Source organism: Lonchura striata, chromosome Z, assembly GCF_050655825.1.
Source record: "Lonchura striata isolate lonStrDom1 chromosome Z, ASM5065582v1, whole genome shotgun sequence".
NCBI classification, from domain to species: Eukaryota; Metazoa; Chordata; class Aves; order Passeriformes; family Estrildidae; genus Lonchura; species Lonchura striata.
The window spans coordinates 70,186,301-70,204,695 of record NC_140740.1 but is presented as its reverse complement, the minus strand read 5'-3'; the positions used below and the strand labels follow the sequence as shown (position 1 = coordinate 70,204,695).

General features: G+C 37.4%; 3 protein-coding genes across 3 annotated transcripts in view; 2 read left to right on the top strand and 1 right to left on the bottom strand.

Annotated features, from left to right (window-relative positions):
- LOC110471222 (monocarboxylate transporter 13) overlaps positions 1 to 2,637 on the top strand; it is a 22,115-nt gene extending 19,478 nt beyond the window's left edge. The window contains exon 4 of the mRNA XM_077790361.2: positions 90 to 2,637. Coding sequence (XP_077646487.2) covers positions 90 to 310 — 221 coding nt within the window. The 3' untranslated portion in view covers positions 311 to 2,637. The remainder of the gene's footprint in view (positions 1 to 89) is intronic.
- MLANA (melan-A) lies at positions 2,638 to 18,395 on the top strand. The gene is made up of 4 exons (XM_031507411.3): positions 2,638 to 8,932; positions 11,386 to 11,482; positions 13,571 to 13,672; positions 14,627 to 18,395. Exons 1-4 carry the CDS (start codon positions 8,859 to 8,861, stop codon positions 14,693 to 14,695), a joined length of 342 nt encoding a protein of 113 aa, XP_031363271.3. The 5' UTR covers positions 2,638 to 8,858; the 3' UTR covers positions 14,696 to 18,395.
- Positions 6,287 to 18,395, bottom strand: part of BRD10 (bromodomain containing 10) — a 64,048-nt gene continuing 51,939 nt past the window's right edge. The window contains exon 9 of the transcript XR_014951566.1: positions 6,287 to 15,586. The gene's annotated coding sequence lies outside the window, so the exon portion shown is untranslated. The remainder of the gene's footprint in view (positions 15,587 to 18,395) is intronic.

Sequence of the window (18,395 nt, the reverse complement as noted above, 5' to 3'; positions counted from 1 at the left end):
TTTTGTAAGAGGATATATTCACACTGCTGAGCTAATTTACATTAGCCTGTTCTCCATCAGTCATATTCCTGTCATTTGTTTCTCTACAGGTCTGATTGTGGACATGGCTGGAGATTACAGAGCAGGCTTCTACATGGCAGGAGCCATTCTTGTCCTGTCAGCTGGATTTTTAATTATTTTAGATCGACTCCAACAGAGAAAAATAAGAGGAAGCAAGATTAGACCTAAACCAGAGAAGTCAACATTACCCTACCCTTCTCTCCATATCCTGAAACATCAAAAGTATGGAGAGCACAGTGTAGTGGTGTGACTACATGAGACCTCTGACAGCATCTCAAGGACGTACAGAAGTGTTTTATTTTTGCCAAATTCACTATTATTAGTATTTACAAAAGAACAGAAGTTTTGGGTAGGACTGTTTGAAACAAAGGAAGAAAATTAATTTACATGCAAACTAGAGCAGTAACCATTACCATATTATTTTGATATTGAAGTAGCATTTTGGCTATGCAAGTCTTCAGCAGAGTCCCACAGGGCTGTGCTAAATGAAACAGGCAAACCATGGTCTAAATTAAATTGCCATGAAGCATGTGTGCAGCAGGTAGAAACCCCACCCCCAACTGCCGACTGCAGCTATCACTAAAAAAAAGGAAGAGGCATCAGCTCACAAATGCTTACTTGGGAAAGTAGTGCCCAGTATTTCAGTAAACAAGTTTGATCTGAAAGTACAAGCAAATGAATACAGTTTTGAGATAAAGGATTTGCAGGTACTCTACGGAGCAGTGCTGGAGTAAGATAAGTAAGTAAACAAACCCAATATAAGGTGAAAGTTATATGAGTAATAGAATACAGTAGAGAGAAATGCAGAGCTAGATATCAGAAGTAAAAAGCAAAATATACCCACACAAAATGAAGTGAGGATTGGTGAGTATTAGAGGAAGACTGACCTAAGGCTACAGTGGACTTCAAACTGAGTAAGAATCCCAAATGCAACCTGATATTAAAAATAGCAAATTTCTTTCTGTGGTCTGGTAACATAGAGGAGATAACAATAGTAATATAGAGGAGATAATGATGCTTGCAAGGCTTTAACTGGAAGAAGTACATGAGTTGCAAAGAATTATGTGGAATATAATCAGAGAACTAAGAAAATAGTCTAGGGGAAAAGCGTAAGAAATATTTTGCCTGGTTTAGAAGACAAAAAATTTTACAGGGCATGAGAACAGCCTTCAAATCCATAATAGGCTGAGATGAAGAAAACATGATTAATTCCTTTTCTTGTTAAGACAACTAGTAATTGGTATCATTCACGAAAGACAGTTATGTAACAGGGAAAAAGCTTCATTGTGGCCTGTTAAGATACAATGTAGGCTATGAATGCAGAATATGAAAACACAGAGATATCAGAGAATAGGTAACACACAATCAAGGATCTAAATACATGTGCCTCAGAGTAGTGGGATAGGGTAGATGACTTCCTGAGGTCCCCCTTCAGCCCCACATTCCAATTATTCTAAGGCACACACTTTGAGTAAATAATCTATTTATAAGAATAAAAAATAGTCTGTATCCAAACAACTGTTTTGTTTTGTAATTTTACTCTACTGGGGGAAGACAGAATTTAAGGGAGAGAAGGCTGAATAACATTTATAAAGAAACATTGAAAAGAAAAATATGTAGCACTTTAAAGCCTTCAAACTATTATGACTATCTGCCCTACCTATAAACTCAAAAAATTTTCACCATTGAAACACTTCCTCTGTGAAGCCAGTTTATATAAATCTCTCATCTAAAATAATTACTTCTTGTCTCATAAGAACAAGTATTCAAAAAATTTAATTTAACTTACAGGGAATCAGCTGAACCATCAATAAATCAACTAGCTGTGGGGGCTTGATTGAAGAACACATATTAGAAGGAGCACACCCGGATGTGCAAAGTCTTGTAATAAGGCTCTGACATACCTAACAAAATCCTTTTCAAACTCACCATTGAAAAAAAAAAAGGATTTTTCTAGGAGTATTATTCTTCAGTCTTCTACAGCATTCCACTACCTAAAATAACTCTCCATTTTATAAAATGGAAGTGGTATTGCTGGAGATGGGAAGGGAGAAATGTTTAATAGATGCAGTTTCCACCTCTGTCATTTTGTTAAAATTCTGTATTTTATTTACAAACTCTGTCACTAATTTATTTTGACATGGGCAGCAAAGAAGGCATTTAGTGGCACACCGTGCTGGAAGAACAAGGAGTAGATCAAGGGAGGTGATTGTTCCCCTCTGCTCCATGGTTGTGCATACATTTTTAGGAGCAGCATGCACAGGAAAGAAATTGACAAAGATAACTGAGTTCAGCAGGGGATCACTGAGAAGCTGTGGAACCAAGGCTGGTTCAGCCAGGGGGAGCAGCAGCTTTGGGGGCACCAAACAGCATCCCTGGAAGGAATAGAGGAGATGCAGCTGGGTTGTTCACAACAGTGCATGGTATGAGGGTGAGGCAGCAGCAAAGCTGAAACAGAGAGAGCTCAGGAGGCTGAACCTACAAGGACAGCTCGGCAGCATGGACATGATCCAGCATGGTTGGGCTGATTACATCCTTGGGGCTTTCATGGCCTGAATGGGTGAAGTCCTGAGCAGCCCAGTCTGAGCTCAGAACTGGCTGTCAGGGCTCAGGCTGGAAATTTCCCCTAGCTCCCATCAGGCTGAACAGAATCTTGTGAGAAGTACTTGTATTTTCTTTGCTAAATGCACTAAATTTTATTAGTCCCTTGCATATGCTGTCATCTGGTTGCTATGTATCTGTCTAATGGCACAAAAGAAGTCAAATTGTAAAATCACGGGATACACTGAATTGGAAAGAGTCAATCAGGATCATCAAAGTTCAACTCCTGACTATCCCAAGAGTCACATCATGTACCTGAGAGCATTGTCCAAATGCTTCTTGAACAGTGTTAGGCTTGGTGTTCTGACCACTATCTTGGGGAGCCTCTTACAGTGCCCAGCCACACTCAGGGTGAGGAACACTTTCATGATATCCAGCCTAAACCTCCCCTGGCATGACTTCAGGCCATTCCCTCAGGTCCTGTCATTGGTCACCACAGAGATCAGTATCTGCCTTTCCTTTTCCCCTCATGAGGATGCTGAACACCACCCTTCAGTCAGGCTGAACTGACCACATACCTTCTCCTCCAGACCCCTCATCCTCCTCATCACCCTCCTGTGCACAGGAGACATCCTCATTACCCTCTTATATTGTGGCACCCAGAACTGCCCCCAGCACTCGAGGTGAGGCTGCCCCAGCTCAGAGCAGAGCAGGACAATCCCCTCCCTTGCCCAACTGGCCATGCTGTGCCTGATGTCCCCAGGACATGGCTGGCCCTCCTGGCTGCCAGGGCACTGCCGACTCATGTTCAGCTTTCCACAGAGCAGGACCCTGGCATCCCTTCCTGCAGTACTGCTCTTCAGCCTCACCCCCTAGTCTATACACACATCCAGGGTTGTCTCATCTCAGAGCCAGAATCTGACACCTTCCTTTGTTAAACTTAATTAGTTTGGTGACCTGCAATTTGTTGAGGTAGCCCTGCATGGCTTCTTTTGCCTTCAAAGAAGTCAACAGCTCCTCCCAGTTTAATGTCTTCAGCAAATCTACTTAGTGTTCAAAATCATTAAGATATTGAAGAGCATCTAAGCCCTAAGGTAGAGTCCTGTGGAACCCCACTAGTGACAGGTTGCCAGCCTGATGCCACCCCACTCGCTGTAACCCTTTGTGTGGCTCATCAGCCATCATCCATCACATGATGTGTTTATTCAGCTGAATGCTGGACATTTTGTACAATTTCAGGATCATGGGAGGCGATCATTTGCATAGCCATGGTCCTCCAACTTCAGGCAGTGGGATCCCCTTTGTCCCTTGCTAGTGCTGAAAGGAGAGGCAAAGAAAGTATTGAACATCTCTGTCTTGTCCATGTCCCTGTTTGTGAGGTGACCATACTCATTGCCTTTTGTCATTAATATATTTGAAAAAGTTTTTACTGTTCCTGTCAATTGTGACCAGCTTCATCTGCAGCTGAGCTTCAGCATGACGAATTTTCTCCCTGCAGTGGTGAGCAGCATCTCTGTAATCCTCCCACGTCACCTGACACTACTTCTGCTGAGCCTACACTTTCTTTTTTTGCCTCTACCTCCCAAAGGAGATTCCTGCTCAGACAAGACATCTTCTGCCTCACCTGCTTGACTTCTGACATTTGGGAATTGTCTATGCCCTAAGATGGTGCTTAAAATGTGACCAGAACTGACAGACCCCAGCACCTGCAAAAGCGTTTTCCCAGGTTACCTTACTGACTGATTCTTTGAGCAGCCAGAAGTCTGCTCTCCTGCTCTCCTCATGTCCAAAGCCAAAGTACTGAGTGTATTCATTTTGGAACTGCTTTTACTTTAGCTGCAGCTGAAGTAAAATATTCCAAGTGAAATTTCACTGGACTATTACTACAGGGATTGCTTAGAATCACAGAATTATCAAAGTTGGAAGAGACCTATAAGATCATCAAGTCCAAGTATCCATCCACCATTGCCACTGTCACCTCTAAATCCAAACCACATCACCCAGTGCCAGGTCCACATGCCCCTGAAACATCTTCAGGGATGGTGACTCTACCACCTCCCTGAGCAACTATTTTGATCCAAGTTCTAAGAATGTAGTAGGCATTGATTATATTAATTTTCTTCAAGCGATTACCTCAGAGGCCTAAATTAGCAGCCCACCTGCAAGGACTTTCTCACCCCAAAGCAGTTAGAAAAGTTAGTTTCAGTGAAAACAGGATTGTCAGGCTTTAAAAAGCACTACAATTCTCTTCAATCCAGGTATGGCCTCCTGAAATTATATGCAAGAGAAGTCATTCAACCTCACCTTGATAGCACCCAACTGCATACAAAAGTTTTTCACCCATGGTTGATCATTCTGCATCTCATGGAGAAAGCCCCACAAATCTGAACAATCCCCTCAGCTCAGAACCTCCAGTTACCGCAGACGAAGTAGGAGCAAAAGAAAACTACCAGAAAGCTGTTCAAATTTTTCTTTAGAAAAACAGGGTAGAGTAACAAACCACCACGGTAGTGATGGCATCCTCTTGGCACAGCTTCTACAGGATTAAAACTACCATTCCTTCTTTACTTTAAGATTCAGAGGTGGAGCAGAGGGAGGCGGGTCTGACAGTAACGATCACAGCTTCATTTGGAAATTACTTGAGGAGGAAGTTTCTGTCTTTTTTCTGTCAACTAGGCTTTCAGGATGAACATACATACGGTGCTTGTGCAAGACATATTGCTCCCTGGAGGTGCCTGCAGTCAAGGTAGGCGCAAGTTGAGGATCAGCTTCTTTTCAAAAACCCTTAAATCTAGCCTGTAGTGGAACTCTTCAGCCTGGAAGCCAGACAATATCTCCTTCAAACCATGGAGAGACAAGGATCCTCAGAACAAACTGAAAGGGATATAATTCCATATTTTCTATTTTTGTACTGTATTACTGATAATAAAGATTTAGAAGTGCAATACATGTGATTTTCCACTGAATCTCCCATAAAACTCAAAACTAAAGTCTTTACTAAATCAGGTGTCATACTTGTTTTTCTTTGCTCTGTGTACTGTAGGAAGCCTCAAATGTCAGAGAAAAGTAATTATCAATGAAAAGAAGTAAATAATAAAAATCCCAGAATCTTGTACTTGAAAGATGGGATCAAAATGTCAACAGCACAAAACCAACAGCTACTCTTTTTCAAAGGTCAGGCCTGTTATTTTCAGTTACACCAGAAGCATTAATTTCCTACCTTTCACCAAGATTCATCAGCGTCCTGGATTTGCCACAGGTTTGGCTATCAGAAAAAAATTGGGTTACTTTGGGGTTTCCTCTTCCATCCTCTTCTCCTGAAGAGTTATCTTTGAAAATATAACACCTTCATAATCCATGTGTCAATCCCAGTGACTTTACACTGATGGAGTTAGTAGCACTACATCAGAGAAGTAAGATCTTATAAAAAGATTGATATCAAAAGCAGGATGTGGTATTTCATCTCCTCATCCATCCAAATCCTCAATAGCAGCATTCTGCATTTACATTCCAGATGGCACCACAGATCCATGACAAAGCTGTTTGTTTTTTTTTTTTTCCTTTTCTGTTATACTATTAACAAGAGATTCATTCAGAACACATAATATTCAAGCAGTTGACATTTTACCCTACACATCACTTGAGGCAAGTAAGGGTCAGAGACTGGTTTTGCTACATGAAGAAATCATGTGGATTTTCTTTATTAGTGTTTTCAGTCTCACAAGATCAAGCAGCTTGATCAAGCAAGCTTCAGTTATCATCCTCTTCTAGAAGTGAAGCTTTTCTTCAGGAAAACACATTATTTGATTAGGAACTTTACAATATTTCAGAGTGCAAGAGGATGTGATAGCATCCACTTACTGTTTTACACATATGGATATTTATAGAAACTTCTCTGCACTTCTTTCACCTTTGAAATTCCTATTGAGTTCATGTGGGTTAACTTGCCCAACTTAGCAAGTTTATGCTCCTCACTGTTCATTCTTCCTGTACCCTTTATTTTCCACTCTACAAAAAATGTGTTACATCAAACTTTAACGGGTCCAGCAAAACCAACTAGGATCCTTCTGGCACTAATCACAGAGTGCCTGAGTTTGGAAGGCACCTCTGGAGTTCCTGTGGTTTAACCCCCTGGTGCAGCAGAACCATTTGGAGCTGGTTGCCCATGACTGTGTCCAAGTGGCTTTTGCAGATCTCCAATGGGGGAGACTTGACAAACTCTCTGGGCAACCTGTGCCAGTGCCCAGTCATCCTCACAGAAAAAAGGGCTTCCTGATGTTCATAGAGCACAGTCTGTTTCAGTCTGAGGTCACTCCTCTGGTCCAGTCACTAGGCACTACCATGGAAAAGTATATACACAGGTCAGATTTTTACCATAAAAAATTTTTTAGGAAAAATACAGAAGCAGCCCCGCACTAGCTAAAAAATATCAATGTTAATACATTTAATTTGACTTCCTAATGAAATGGATGTCGATCACTCACACCATCTGTTCTTTCCTATTTTCTTTTGAGTCTGTCAGCCATTTTCTTTAGAAAAGAAATTACTTAGAGCCCTGTGCATAGCTTCAAAGACAAGTGAAAATTTAAAAGTGTTTAATCCTTCAAACTCAAAAAAATTTGTAGAGGGACAGAGAGGCTCAGATTAATGATTCATTAGGACAAATGACAAGCAGAACACGGTTCTTATATCTCCTTGCTCTTTTGGCAGTAAGTAACTGCTGGTACCTAACAGTACCCAGACCTTTGAATCAATCACAGACTGCCATTTCTTGCCTGACCTCGTAAATGGAATTACTACAGTGTTAACACAGGCAAAGGCCAGGCTTCATTAGTTGTGCAGCCCATGGGACTTACCCTCTTTTTTTTGCAATATTTGCTTCTCATATAGAATTAAACTGTACTTACCTTACTTAAATCTGGTCCACATATACTATTTTGTGCAGTGTTAAAATGGCGCAAAAAGCGTGCATAAACAAAGCTATAGTAAATACATGCAAAAATGCCAGTCCCCTGTAACAAACTAAGCAACCTTAGATCAAAACATGTTTGAAGCTAGAAACAGTCTGCCCACTCTAGGAGCTTGTACTTATTGGGCAGGTAAAAAGGTGTTGGGCTGTCTCTCAGAGCACATGTAATTAATCAAGAAATATCAGATTTTTCTGCTGCTTTTTAAGAGGGAAGGATGCAGAAGGAAATGAGAAGTTGTATCCTTGCCCTTTTCATGCTAATTAATGCATTCAGAAGCCGTACTGAAAGGAATTTAAACTCGTGATAGTCATAAGAGGACAGATCAAAGGAGAAAAAACCAGACCAAGTCAAAGAAAGCTGCATATGCCCACAGTTAACAGACAGAATACAGGTCTGAAGGAGGTAAGATTTATATTTTTTGTTTTACATAAAATTTTCAGCTTTGCTTAAAAATTACGCTTTAGAAGAGGCTTGGCTTTCTTTAAGGTGAACTCAAAATATTTTCTTTCTTTGGCTAGAACTATCTTCAGTAAAGTCATTGTGTTTTCTAATTTACCTGTATAGGGTAGGTAGATTAGTGGGATACAATCAAGTAGGATCTGTTGTGCTCTTCACATTACAGAAACATGATTACGTGTGGATTTCTTCTTCACTATACTTGATTGAATAAATTTTTAATTGTTCAGATAGCTGTGATTACCACCTTAAGACTGGGAATAAAGATTGTAATACAAATTCCCTACACATCTGAGTTTAGACTGTTATTAGACATAAATCAGTATTCCCATCTGAAATTCAACAGATCTCTGAGAGTCTCTTGTGACTGAAAACCTATACCCTGAGTGTTAACAGGGAATTACAGAATAGAAAAACTACTATTTTTAAGAACAATATTAGTTTTTCTTCTAAATAGTTTTTCTTGTCCAGGTAAATTGCCTGTTTTTTCTGCATTCCAGAATTTGCTTCGGAAGTCTGCCATCACTTGGTACCTAAACAGACCACATCACATTCTGCAAATTCTGTTACACTTAGTTGCAAACACTTTGATGTCAGTGGTGATATTAATATGTAGATTATAGTTATGGTTTTGACCTTTATCCTAAATTGGGACAGTTGTGTGTGTATGTAAATTTACTTGATTCTGAAGATATCAGATTATCCTGCCTCTCTAAAATGCTTCCATTAAAACAAAGAAGCTTAAAATATTAAGCTTCAATGGTAACAGATTATTTATCACACTGACAAGTGTTTATACCCTGTAGGTTTAAACAGGACCAACCTCACAAAATGCCCAGAAGACATAACCACCTGGACAGCAACTACTTCAGAGGGAAAGGATATGTCTATTTTGCAGCAGAAGAGTAAGTGTAAATCAAAACCTATGTTAGCATATAAGCTGGTGAAAGAATTTGTATTGAAGGAAAACAAGAAAATTGTACCAAAAAAAGTTACTGTTGTATATAGATGGAGTGCCTTTTAATTATCTTATAGCTCTCTCTAATGTTAGTCATAGTGCAACCTTAGACAGTCCCCAATGATAACAAAAATCAGAATTGCAGAATTCAAGAATCTAGAGTTAAATCATATGATCACAAAGTCATCGGCCTTTACCAGGTTTATTGAGGCTTATTTAGAATTTACTTTTAAGGCTGTTATAAGGTAATTTGTATACTAAATCTCTAGATTCACAGACCTCTCTTAGGAAACTCAAAGGGACATTGTCTAACCCTAAAGAACGGCAGAAACCTCCCAGAGAAATGGTTAAAATAAAAGAGCAAATGACATCAGTGCCATACAAATGTGACTCCTAAATTGTATCTTGCAAATACCTTTTATCTTTGAATTACAATAAAATATGTTTGGTTTAGAATTATTAGAGACATCACCCAACTGGTGATGTTTTATGACATAAGACAAGTAATTCCAGTGTGCTTGGGATATCTGTATGTGAACTGTGCTGCTAGTATGCAAGATAGCTAGTCCTCCAGCAGCCCTGGCAAGAAGAATAAACAAAGGGGGAAGCTCTCCAGTAGTCCATTCAAATGAGTTCAGTTCTTAAAAAAAAGGAAAAAAAAAAATAAAAAGAAGCCGGTTAGTCATGTTTCAGCACTTGAAACTAAGCATACTAACTACTGTGCATTCTAGTGACTGCATCTGTAAGTAGGTTTTCTAGATATGGAAAAATGACCTCTCCTTCCAGTACCATAAGTATTCTAGATATGAGCCCAGATTCCTAGCAGCACAATTTCATCTTTAACTGGAATGGAAAGAAATTACATACACACTTTCCATACTAGTCTCTGAGTAGTTAGGGAAGGAGTTAGGATGGCAAATGTGCAGTCAGAAGTACCAGCTCCAGAAATACATTCTGGGTTGTCTCCTAAATTTGCCCTAAACCAGGACATGGGCATACAGCTAATGGATAGCTAAAACAACACAACATGTGACAAGCAGGAGTTCTAAAAATGTAGAGAGAGCACCAGCTGCCTGGAGAAGTATTCCCTCCAGGTTTCAGCTGTTCTGGTGAGAGTAGGAAAAACAGTGGGGCCATCTCACAACTTTGGCTGCACCAGAAAGTGACTGCTGTGAGCTCTGCAGGCCACACTAAGTCTTCAAGGGGCAGAAGCAACTTACAAGATCCACATACTTTGGAAAAAGAAAATCCCTTTGTCTCCAAGGGGCTTCATGTTTCCAATAGCACAAAGGAAGCTGAGACAGAAAGGCAGCCTGTTCTGCCACACAAATCTGCTTGAATCTCCTTTCAGTCTCTTTAGTTCACAAGGAAATATTCCTTTCTGAAACTTGGAGTCAGTGAAAATTACCACAAATAGATATAACAACTTTCTGGTAAGTCACGTATGCCTCTACTTTTCTATGGAAAAGCCTAGGGTAATTACTGCAAGACAACTGGGCATAAGATATACAGAAGTATGTTAGAATAGGTTTATTCTGATTGAAACAACAATTTTTCCCCCATACTCTTTTCCCTTTAATTCTTTAATATATTCTTCTGTTCCTGAACAGGGAAAGAACCAAAAAAAATAGGGAATGCATTCAGTATTTCTCAACAGGGAGGATATTAACACTAAAGGAAGGCTTTTTGTGACTAGGAAATTTGAAATTACTTTGTCAGCTTGCTTTTTGACTTAAAGTGGAAATGCTGCTTCTGCCAAGTTCCCAGTGAGCGGTGGGAAGGATGTTTTACAGCACAGTTTGCATAGCATATTTCCCCTAAAATGACCCAGTGACACCAATAATGTGCCTAGTATGTCATGCAAGAACGAAATCCTTATAGAGCTCTTTATGAATAATTCAAAGTTTCTTACTCATGTTTTAAGGTTGCAATGTGCTTTATGTATCAAAAAACCTCTTTCTTAATTTGAAGTTGTTGCAATATGATGCAATTAGGATACATTTTAAATACTTGCTACCTAGAGAAATTTAGCAAATAAACATGAGCTGCATCATTAGAGATGTGCCATTTAATTTATTTCATATTCACTTGCAATAATACAATGCTGTGATTTGCAAGCCTTACAGACAGGTATGTTTTTGGAATCAGTAGTCACTGGTAGATAATTATTTTCAACCACATGTATTTTTAAAATGTTTAAGAACTTGGTAGAGAAATTAGCTAACAGCTAAATCTATAGAAACTGACTGAAGTTATTGATAATTAGCCTATTTTCTGAGGCAAATTCTGCTCCATGCCTTCCTCTGATAAAAAGACACAAACGTTTGGTCTAAGCATACTTGCTCCTGGGAGGATGCATCTAGTTATGGTGCAAATTATCTTGTTCTGCTTTCCCAACAGAGCTCTGGGTATTGGACTTTTCATTTTGGTGCTGGCAATTTTACTTGCCTTTGGCTGCTGGTATTACAAAAGACGTAATGGTTACAAAAGTTTGCGGGTAAGTGTGGCAACTCATTTTCTCTCATGGTATTATTTTGACAACATATTACCTTGATTTACATGACATTAATGCAGAGAACATCAAATTTGTAGCAGGACATCATAATCTCAGGCAGTATTTACACTGACCTATGTCACAGACAAAACCACACAATATGAAACACAACCTGTCCTGAAGAACTTGTAAGTCACACAAAGGGGTAAGAGGAACCAGAAGGAAAGGGACATGAAACCAGTTGCCCAACATATCAGTAAAAAAATTTATCTGTAAATTTTGTAAAATCAGTAAAAAAAATTACTTGTAGGAAGCATTCTTTATAAATTGATACAAAACCAAGAGCCATTCAGTGTCCTTTCATTTAAATATAAGTAATATATTCACTCTTCATAAGATTTACCCCTAAATAACAACAGATATGATCAGAATACATCTAGGAAGCAGAGAAGAAAAATAACTATTACAAGTAGGTAAATATGCTCACCTATGGGTGATGTGTGATTAATCCATATAAAATTTGACTTGCAGTTTTAAGAGTCACAAAAAAAGTGAGATGGGTTTGAGATTTGTTTTCTAAAAACTACTTTAAAAATATTTTCATTTCTGTCTTAGAAACTATTTTAAAAAAAGGTACAATCCTTCTCATAACAACTACTGTTAGAAGTCCCAAAGCTTTATTTTTGAATTTTTGCTCCCTCTCCTATGAAAGGGAGGTCTTTTTAATTCTTTAAAGTGAAAGTTTGTTATGGTTTAACCCCAGACAGCAATTAATCACACTTGCTTATTTCCCACTGCCACCCTGGTGTGGAGGAGAATTGGAAAGAAAAGGTGAACTTCATGGGTTAAATAAGAACAGCTCAGTAATTGAAACAAAATATAATCATGTACTACTAATAATCATCACAATGAAAAGGTGAAAAAGAGAGGAGTAAAACCCCAAAGGAACAAGTGATGCCCAAAACAGTTTCTCACCTCCCACAACTGATGTCCATCTCATTCCTGAGCAGCAATCAGCCCCTCCAGCCAAATCCCTTATTTTTATACTGAGCATGATGTTCTCTTGTGTGGATTGTCCCTCTGGCTAGTCCAGGTCAGGTGTCCCAGCCATGAACCCTCCCAGTTTCTTGTGCACCAGCTCTGTGGCAGACATGAGCCATTGAAATGTCCTTGACTTAGAGCAAGAGCTACTCAACAAAAACATTATGTTTAATAATCATTGTGTTATCAGCATTAGTCTCATAATGAATCCAAAACAAAGCACTGTACCAGCTGTTTAAAAGAAAATGAACTCTACTCCAGCTGAAACCAGGACAAAGCTTTATGCAAATATGCGTTTTACAGTATCTTTTAGTTAACCTCATCTTTTGAAGAAGATATAAGTAACTATTTGGGAATAAAAAACTCAGCAAAGCTCTCATCTAAGTCAGCAAATCAATTTCCTTGCTGTTTCTGGTAATTTTGTCCCATTCTCTTTCTATCTAATTATCCAGTTATCTATCCAATACATATATCAACTGGCAGAATACCTAAAAGCTGAACTTTCATAGTGAAATGTTGCAAAAAAAATGAAGGTAATACTCAAAAAATCCCTTCAAAATCAAACCAAATGCCTGCTTTGTATATCCTGGAAAAAAGCATTATCTGTTTTTTAATTATTTCTCATGACAGATTTCTACTGTTTTGACAATCATATTTTTCTTAGGCTATTTCTGGCTAGGGGAGAACTGGTACAGAATGTGTACAAAAGAAATGTTGAAAAAATAGAAAACAAAAAGGTTGGGGATTAAGGAAAGAAATAGCTAGCATAAAAAATAGGAGGCATTTGGGTACATGAGATATCAGTTCCTGCATCAGTCTGAAAAATGTGATAGTTATTTTCCTGGCAATGTAATTGGATTACACAGGGGAGAAAGAGCATAAGTCTCAGCAGAGACAGCAAAAGTGTTGTTAGGTGAGGTATCTTTCTTACTTCCATTGTATCTAATTCCAGATTCTAATACATACTGTATATGTGCTGCCAAATTTTGCTTCAACTTCACAATCTCTTCTTCCTTTCACCTTCCCCAATTTCTTTATGATTTGTCACAGAGCAAAAGCCCTAGTGTGAGCACAATACGGAACGTGGTAGGTGAGGGAGAAATACTGGACTGCAAAACGCCTCTGCAGAACTACAGAGACTTTAATTCTGTGGTAAGTTGCAACTCAAGATCTCACTTAAAACTGAGTAAGACATGTTGAAATAATATTGTTAAACAGGCACTTGGTGATTTCTTCCATGGTGTATTCTCTCATATTTTGAGTCTTCAATGCTTCAATATTAACTTAGAAAGTAGTATTTGGAAAAATTTGTACTGTGAAAAATTAAAAGAAAATTACATCTACTATTTAGAATGCTTATTTTAAAGTTATTGTCTTCAATTTATATTTATTCCTATATCGTATGACCATTTTGCAATCTATTAGAATAATGCAAACCTGAATGCTGAAATATACTGAAAACACCCCAAAAATTATATCCCTAACTGATTTTCTGCCATTCAGAAAACAAAAAATGGATTGTGTCTGGTATACTATACTCTGACAACCATTATCAGAGAATATTATAAAACGTCAATGTGTTATCTCTTCTAATCATTATAAAATGATGAACATTTAAACTTTCAATTTTCAAAAAAGTAAATTAAGTGATAAGTATATATAAATGGGTGTGTTTAAATTGCTTTAGAACCGAGAAGATGCTAACCTCACACAATTTTGAATAAGCTGCTCAAATTTTTACCAGTAGAAATATGACAATATGCTTGTATCATGACTCTTAAATAAAAGCTTCAGTATTTGTCTGAATTATCAATCTAAAAATACCCCATATATATAAGAAAAATATTCTTGCCTTTATAACACCAAATTTTCCCTTTGGATGAACAATAGCAATGAAGTGAATCTGATGCAAAACCAGAAAACATACTACCCAAAACGTAACATTAAAAATAGATACAATGAATGAGCTCTGCTTCTTTAAGTCACAGAACTGTATCTAATATGGTGGTAAATAGCTTGCTGAATGTTTTTGTCATTTTCTTGTCATTTTCCTTGTAATTAAATTCGGATTTTTTTGATCTTTCACAAACCTTTTCCTTACTGTAGGTACCTGATGCTCCACCAGCTTATACCAAAATTACCGCAGATCAATCACCACCACCTTATTCACCATGATACCATGAAATTTGAAACCCTAAACATACCGATTCCATTTACTCATGTTCGCTCTTTATTTCCTGTATATGCTTAACTTCCTTAAAGCTAAAATCATATAAAATAAAACAATATGTTTTCATTAGCAGTTGCTGAAAACTATTCCTGCTTAATTTACAGAACTAGTCCTTGAAATACCTTAATAAATCTGAATGTGCATTTGTCTTAAGCTTTTCACTTCTTGCAGTCAGATTAATACATTATGGTCTGGTCATTTTGAATCCTTCATAGGTCTACATAGATCTGTAATCACACAGTAGTCAGAATTAATCAGAGTAAAAAGTGACAGCACCTTTGTTTTCATCTTCCTCATTTAGTTTCCCTTTCTTTAAACAATAATAAAAACCCCAAAACACCAAAACAACAACAACAGACACACACAAAAAACCCATCAAAAACAAACAAACCAACAAAAACCAAACAAGTATTCCTTAGAACAGGATGTAAAATAATCTGTCACAAAATGAAACAAGCCATTTGACTAAATGTCCTCTTACAGACTTCTTTCCTCACCAGCACTTTTAAAATCAACTTCCAAAAAGTGACTATGTTTTACAACACACTTTTACCACATATCAATTTTTATGTACCTGTAATGAATAAATTCCTCATAAAACATATTCAATCTAGGCAATCTAGGAATTTCTGCTTGGAGTCCATACTATTTCATACTGCAAATGGATATAATGACATCATCTTTTGTTTCCTTGTGACAGTCGTGAGAGAACAAAAGAGCTTTGTAAATATAAAGACTTACATGCCATTTCTGCCATTTCTTTCTAATATGATGAAACTATATAAGAAAATGCACAAAAACCATGTTTCTTGAAGAATTCAGAAGACAGCAGATTCCTAGATGTTAAATAAGCAGAAATAAAAAACAAAGGATTTTGATATTCATAAACTGGCTACATACATTTGATAAGTTACTGTTTACTCAGCACTTTTTTTATTGCTTGCTTGCCAGATTATTACTTAAGATTATATGCACATCAATAAATTTATACACAAGGCCTGATATCGCACAGCAGGAGGCGGCTAGAATGGTACAACATTCATTAAAATCAAAACTAGTTACAGAAGAAAACTGATTTCATAAAGCAATTATTAACTGCTATTAGTAAAGGATCTAGTTCTTTGTCATCAAATATGCAAATACAAACATATTAAAACAAAAGAAGTTTTTAACACAAGGCATGGTTACTTGCTTAACATAACTGATAAATAATAAAGCCAGTTTTTGTGAAATGTTTCTTCTGTAATAAAAATATTTATATACATTAGTAAAATGTTTATACAGATTAGTAAAATTGTTGGAAGGTAGTAAATATCAGTAATTGCTGTGAAAGGTTAAATCCATACATATGTTTTAATAAATTTAGTAGATATATTTATTTAGAAACTTAGAGATGCATTTTCTATTTTAACATAAAAAGCTGTCTTATCTTTGTTATTTCCAATATCCACCTGTCAGAAAAAAACTGTGTAATTACTTAGCAACAGGAAAAAGAATAAAGAGGAAAACATAAAAAAATTCCATCGTATAGCTAGTAAGCACTAGAGATGTAGAACACAATGTCTCACTAATTTTCTTGCAGGAATGGTAAGCTAAAGCTTGGGGCTGAGATCTTTAAAAACTCAGTACTCTCCTTTAGGGCAGCATCCTTTCAAAAGACTTTAGTACTACAGTGGATTAGAACTGATATATGCAGTCATTTTCTCGTGTCTGAGGAAAAAAACAATTAAAAATCAATAGAGATTATTTACTATGAAGAAGTGCTTAGAGTTCAAAAAGCTTTACTTGATTGCACCTATTTTTAGTAGTGACAGACTTAAATATATTACCAGATGTTGCACAAGCTTATGAGGAAGTTAACACTGATGAAGTAGAAACATTGATTTCTTTGTGGGACTATGTAAGGCTAAATTATTAAAACTCTGCAGCAGCCAGAACTGGAACAATTAAACTTTGTTCTGAATTTACAGCTACTTACAGGATAGATAAGCCCTCTTGGAAACATATCCTTAGTTTTCAGAAAGTCGTATCCTTATTTCTCCTGGTGAAACTAGTATTTTTGCTTTATGGACACAGACAGTGGTCTCAGATTTAAGTGCATTAAAATTAGAGCATGAAATAGAGCTTCACAGAGCACTCAAATAGTTGTAGATTTCATCACTCATGCTGAATGGCATTCTAAATTCCATTTTTCAAATCTGCCTCTATACCCAGTGAGGGTACATGGCAGTGTCTGGCTGCTGACTCATTAAAACAGAGAAACACTGATACAAGACAAGGTCAGACCTTGAAAACTAGAGACCTGTAACTGCTGAAGTTGCATGATGCAAGAACTGGTACTTTCTGTATTGCACTCAGTAACACTGCACTTTACCAAAGACTGGTTTAAACATTCCAGGACACCTGCTCCTTTAGTAAGAAATGTACAGAAATGTTTTAATTACCATATATGGAGAACATGGTGTTCTCCATGAACAGGGTGTTCAACCTTCCTGGAAAGTCTTTCAGATTAGACAGTTATATGACCCCAGTAACTGGTCGCCAAAATTTAGATTCATAATTTCTTTAGTTTAGTCATGTATGTAATAGAGAGGATGTAAAAGGTCTTCTGCCCCTCTGGTTTTTACCCTCTTTGCAATCAGGCTGCTATAAGATGCCTTGTATTACAAGTATAATTTTGAATAAACATTATATTTGTGCTCCATTTTCTTCCATCAAAAAAGCTAATAAAGTAATTCATGGGCAATTTTGAGTGTTTCCCTGGGATGCCAACAAAGAGGTGGCTGGTCATAGCTGGAGAATGACACTCTGCTTGCTGTTTATCAGCACTATCAGAGCAGCAGACGCTGTTACTACAGCTTATCTGTAACAAGAGGCTCTTAGGAACTTCATAGCTATGCATGCAACCCTTATGTAGATGCAACAAATACTTCAAAAACAGACCCCTTAATACAGTGTGTTTTGGTCAGATTGGTAAATTAGAATGGCAATAGCAGTTACACTGTGTTTGGATTCCTGGTATGATCCTGTTGGAGCATCTACTTTCTAATGCAGTTACAAGCCTTAACATAGCCTTCAAAGCCATTGAACAAAGGTAAAATGCAGCAGGTCTCAATGAGTTCAATCCTCCTGGTATACTGCACCATGCAGCAAAACAGCCTCTTGAGGAAAGAGCCTATACACGTCAGAAAGTTATCTTAAAAGTACCACAAACCTTCCATAGGAAGTGCTTGCTTTTTTAGAGTCTCACTAGTCTAGTGTAAATTACTGGCATTTGGAGCTGGTTGCTGGGAGAATCCAGTGACATTCATCTCAGCAATGTCCTTTGGCTTAACTTCTGCTACAGCTGGGGATATATGTATATTATCTTGGCCATAAGAACTGTATTAGTTTTAGCCATATTGCCTGTAAATTTTCAGTGATATACTTTTATGTCTAACATTGGTAGAATATCCATTACTTTGTTAGTGTTACGTCCATGTACTCATATTACATAAGAGTGTATCTTTTGCTTTTAAAAGCAAACTTCTTTTCACTTCTTATGTAAAGAAAAAGTTTATAATTTTCTTTGTCTTTGGAGAAGTAGTATTTATGCACTTGTACTTTTCTGTTGACTACATATTAAACTGTGCAACAAAGCTGAAA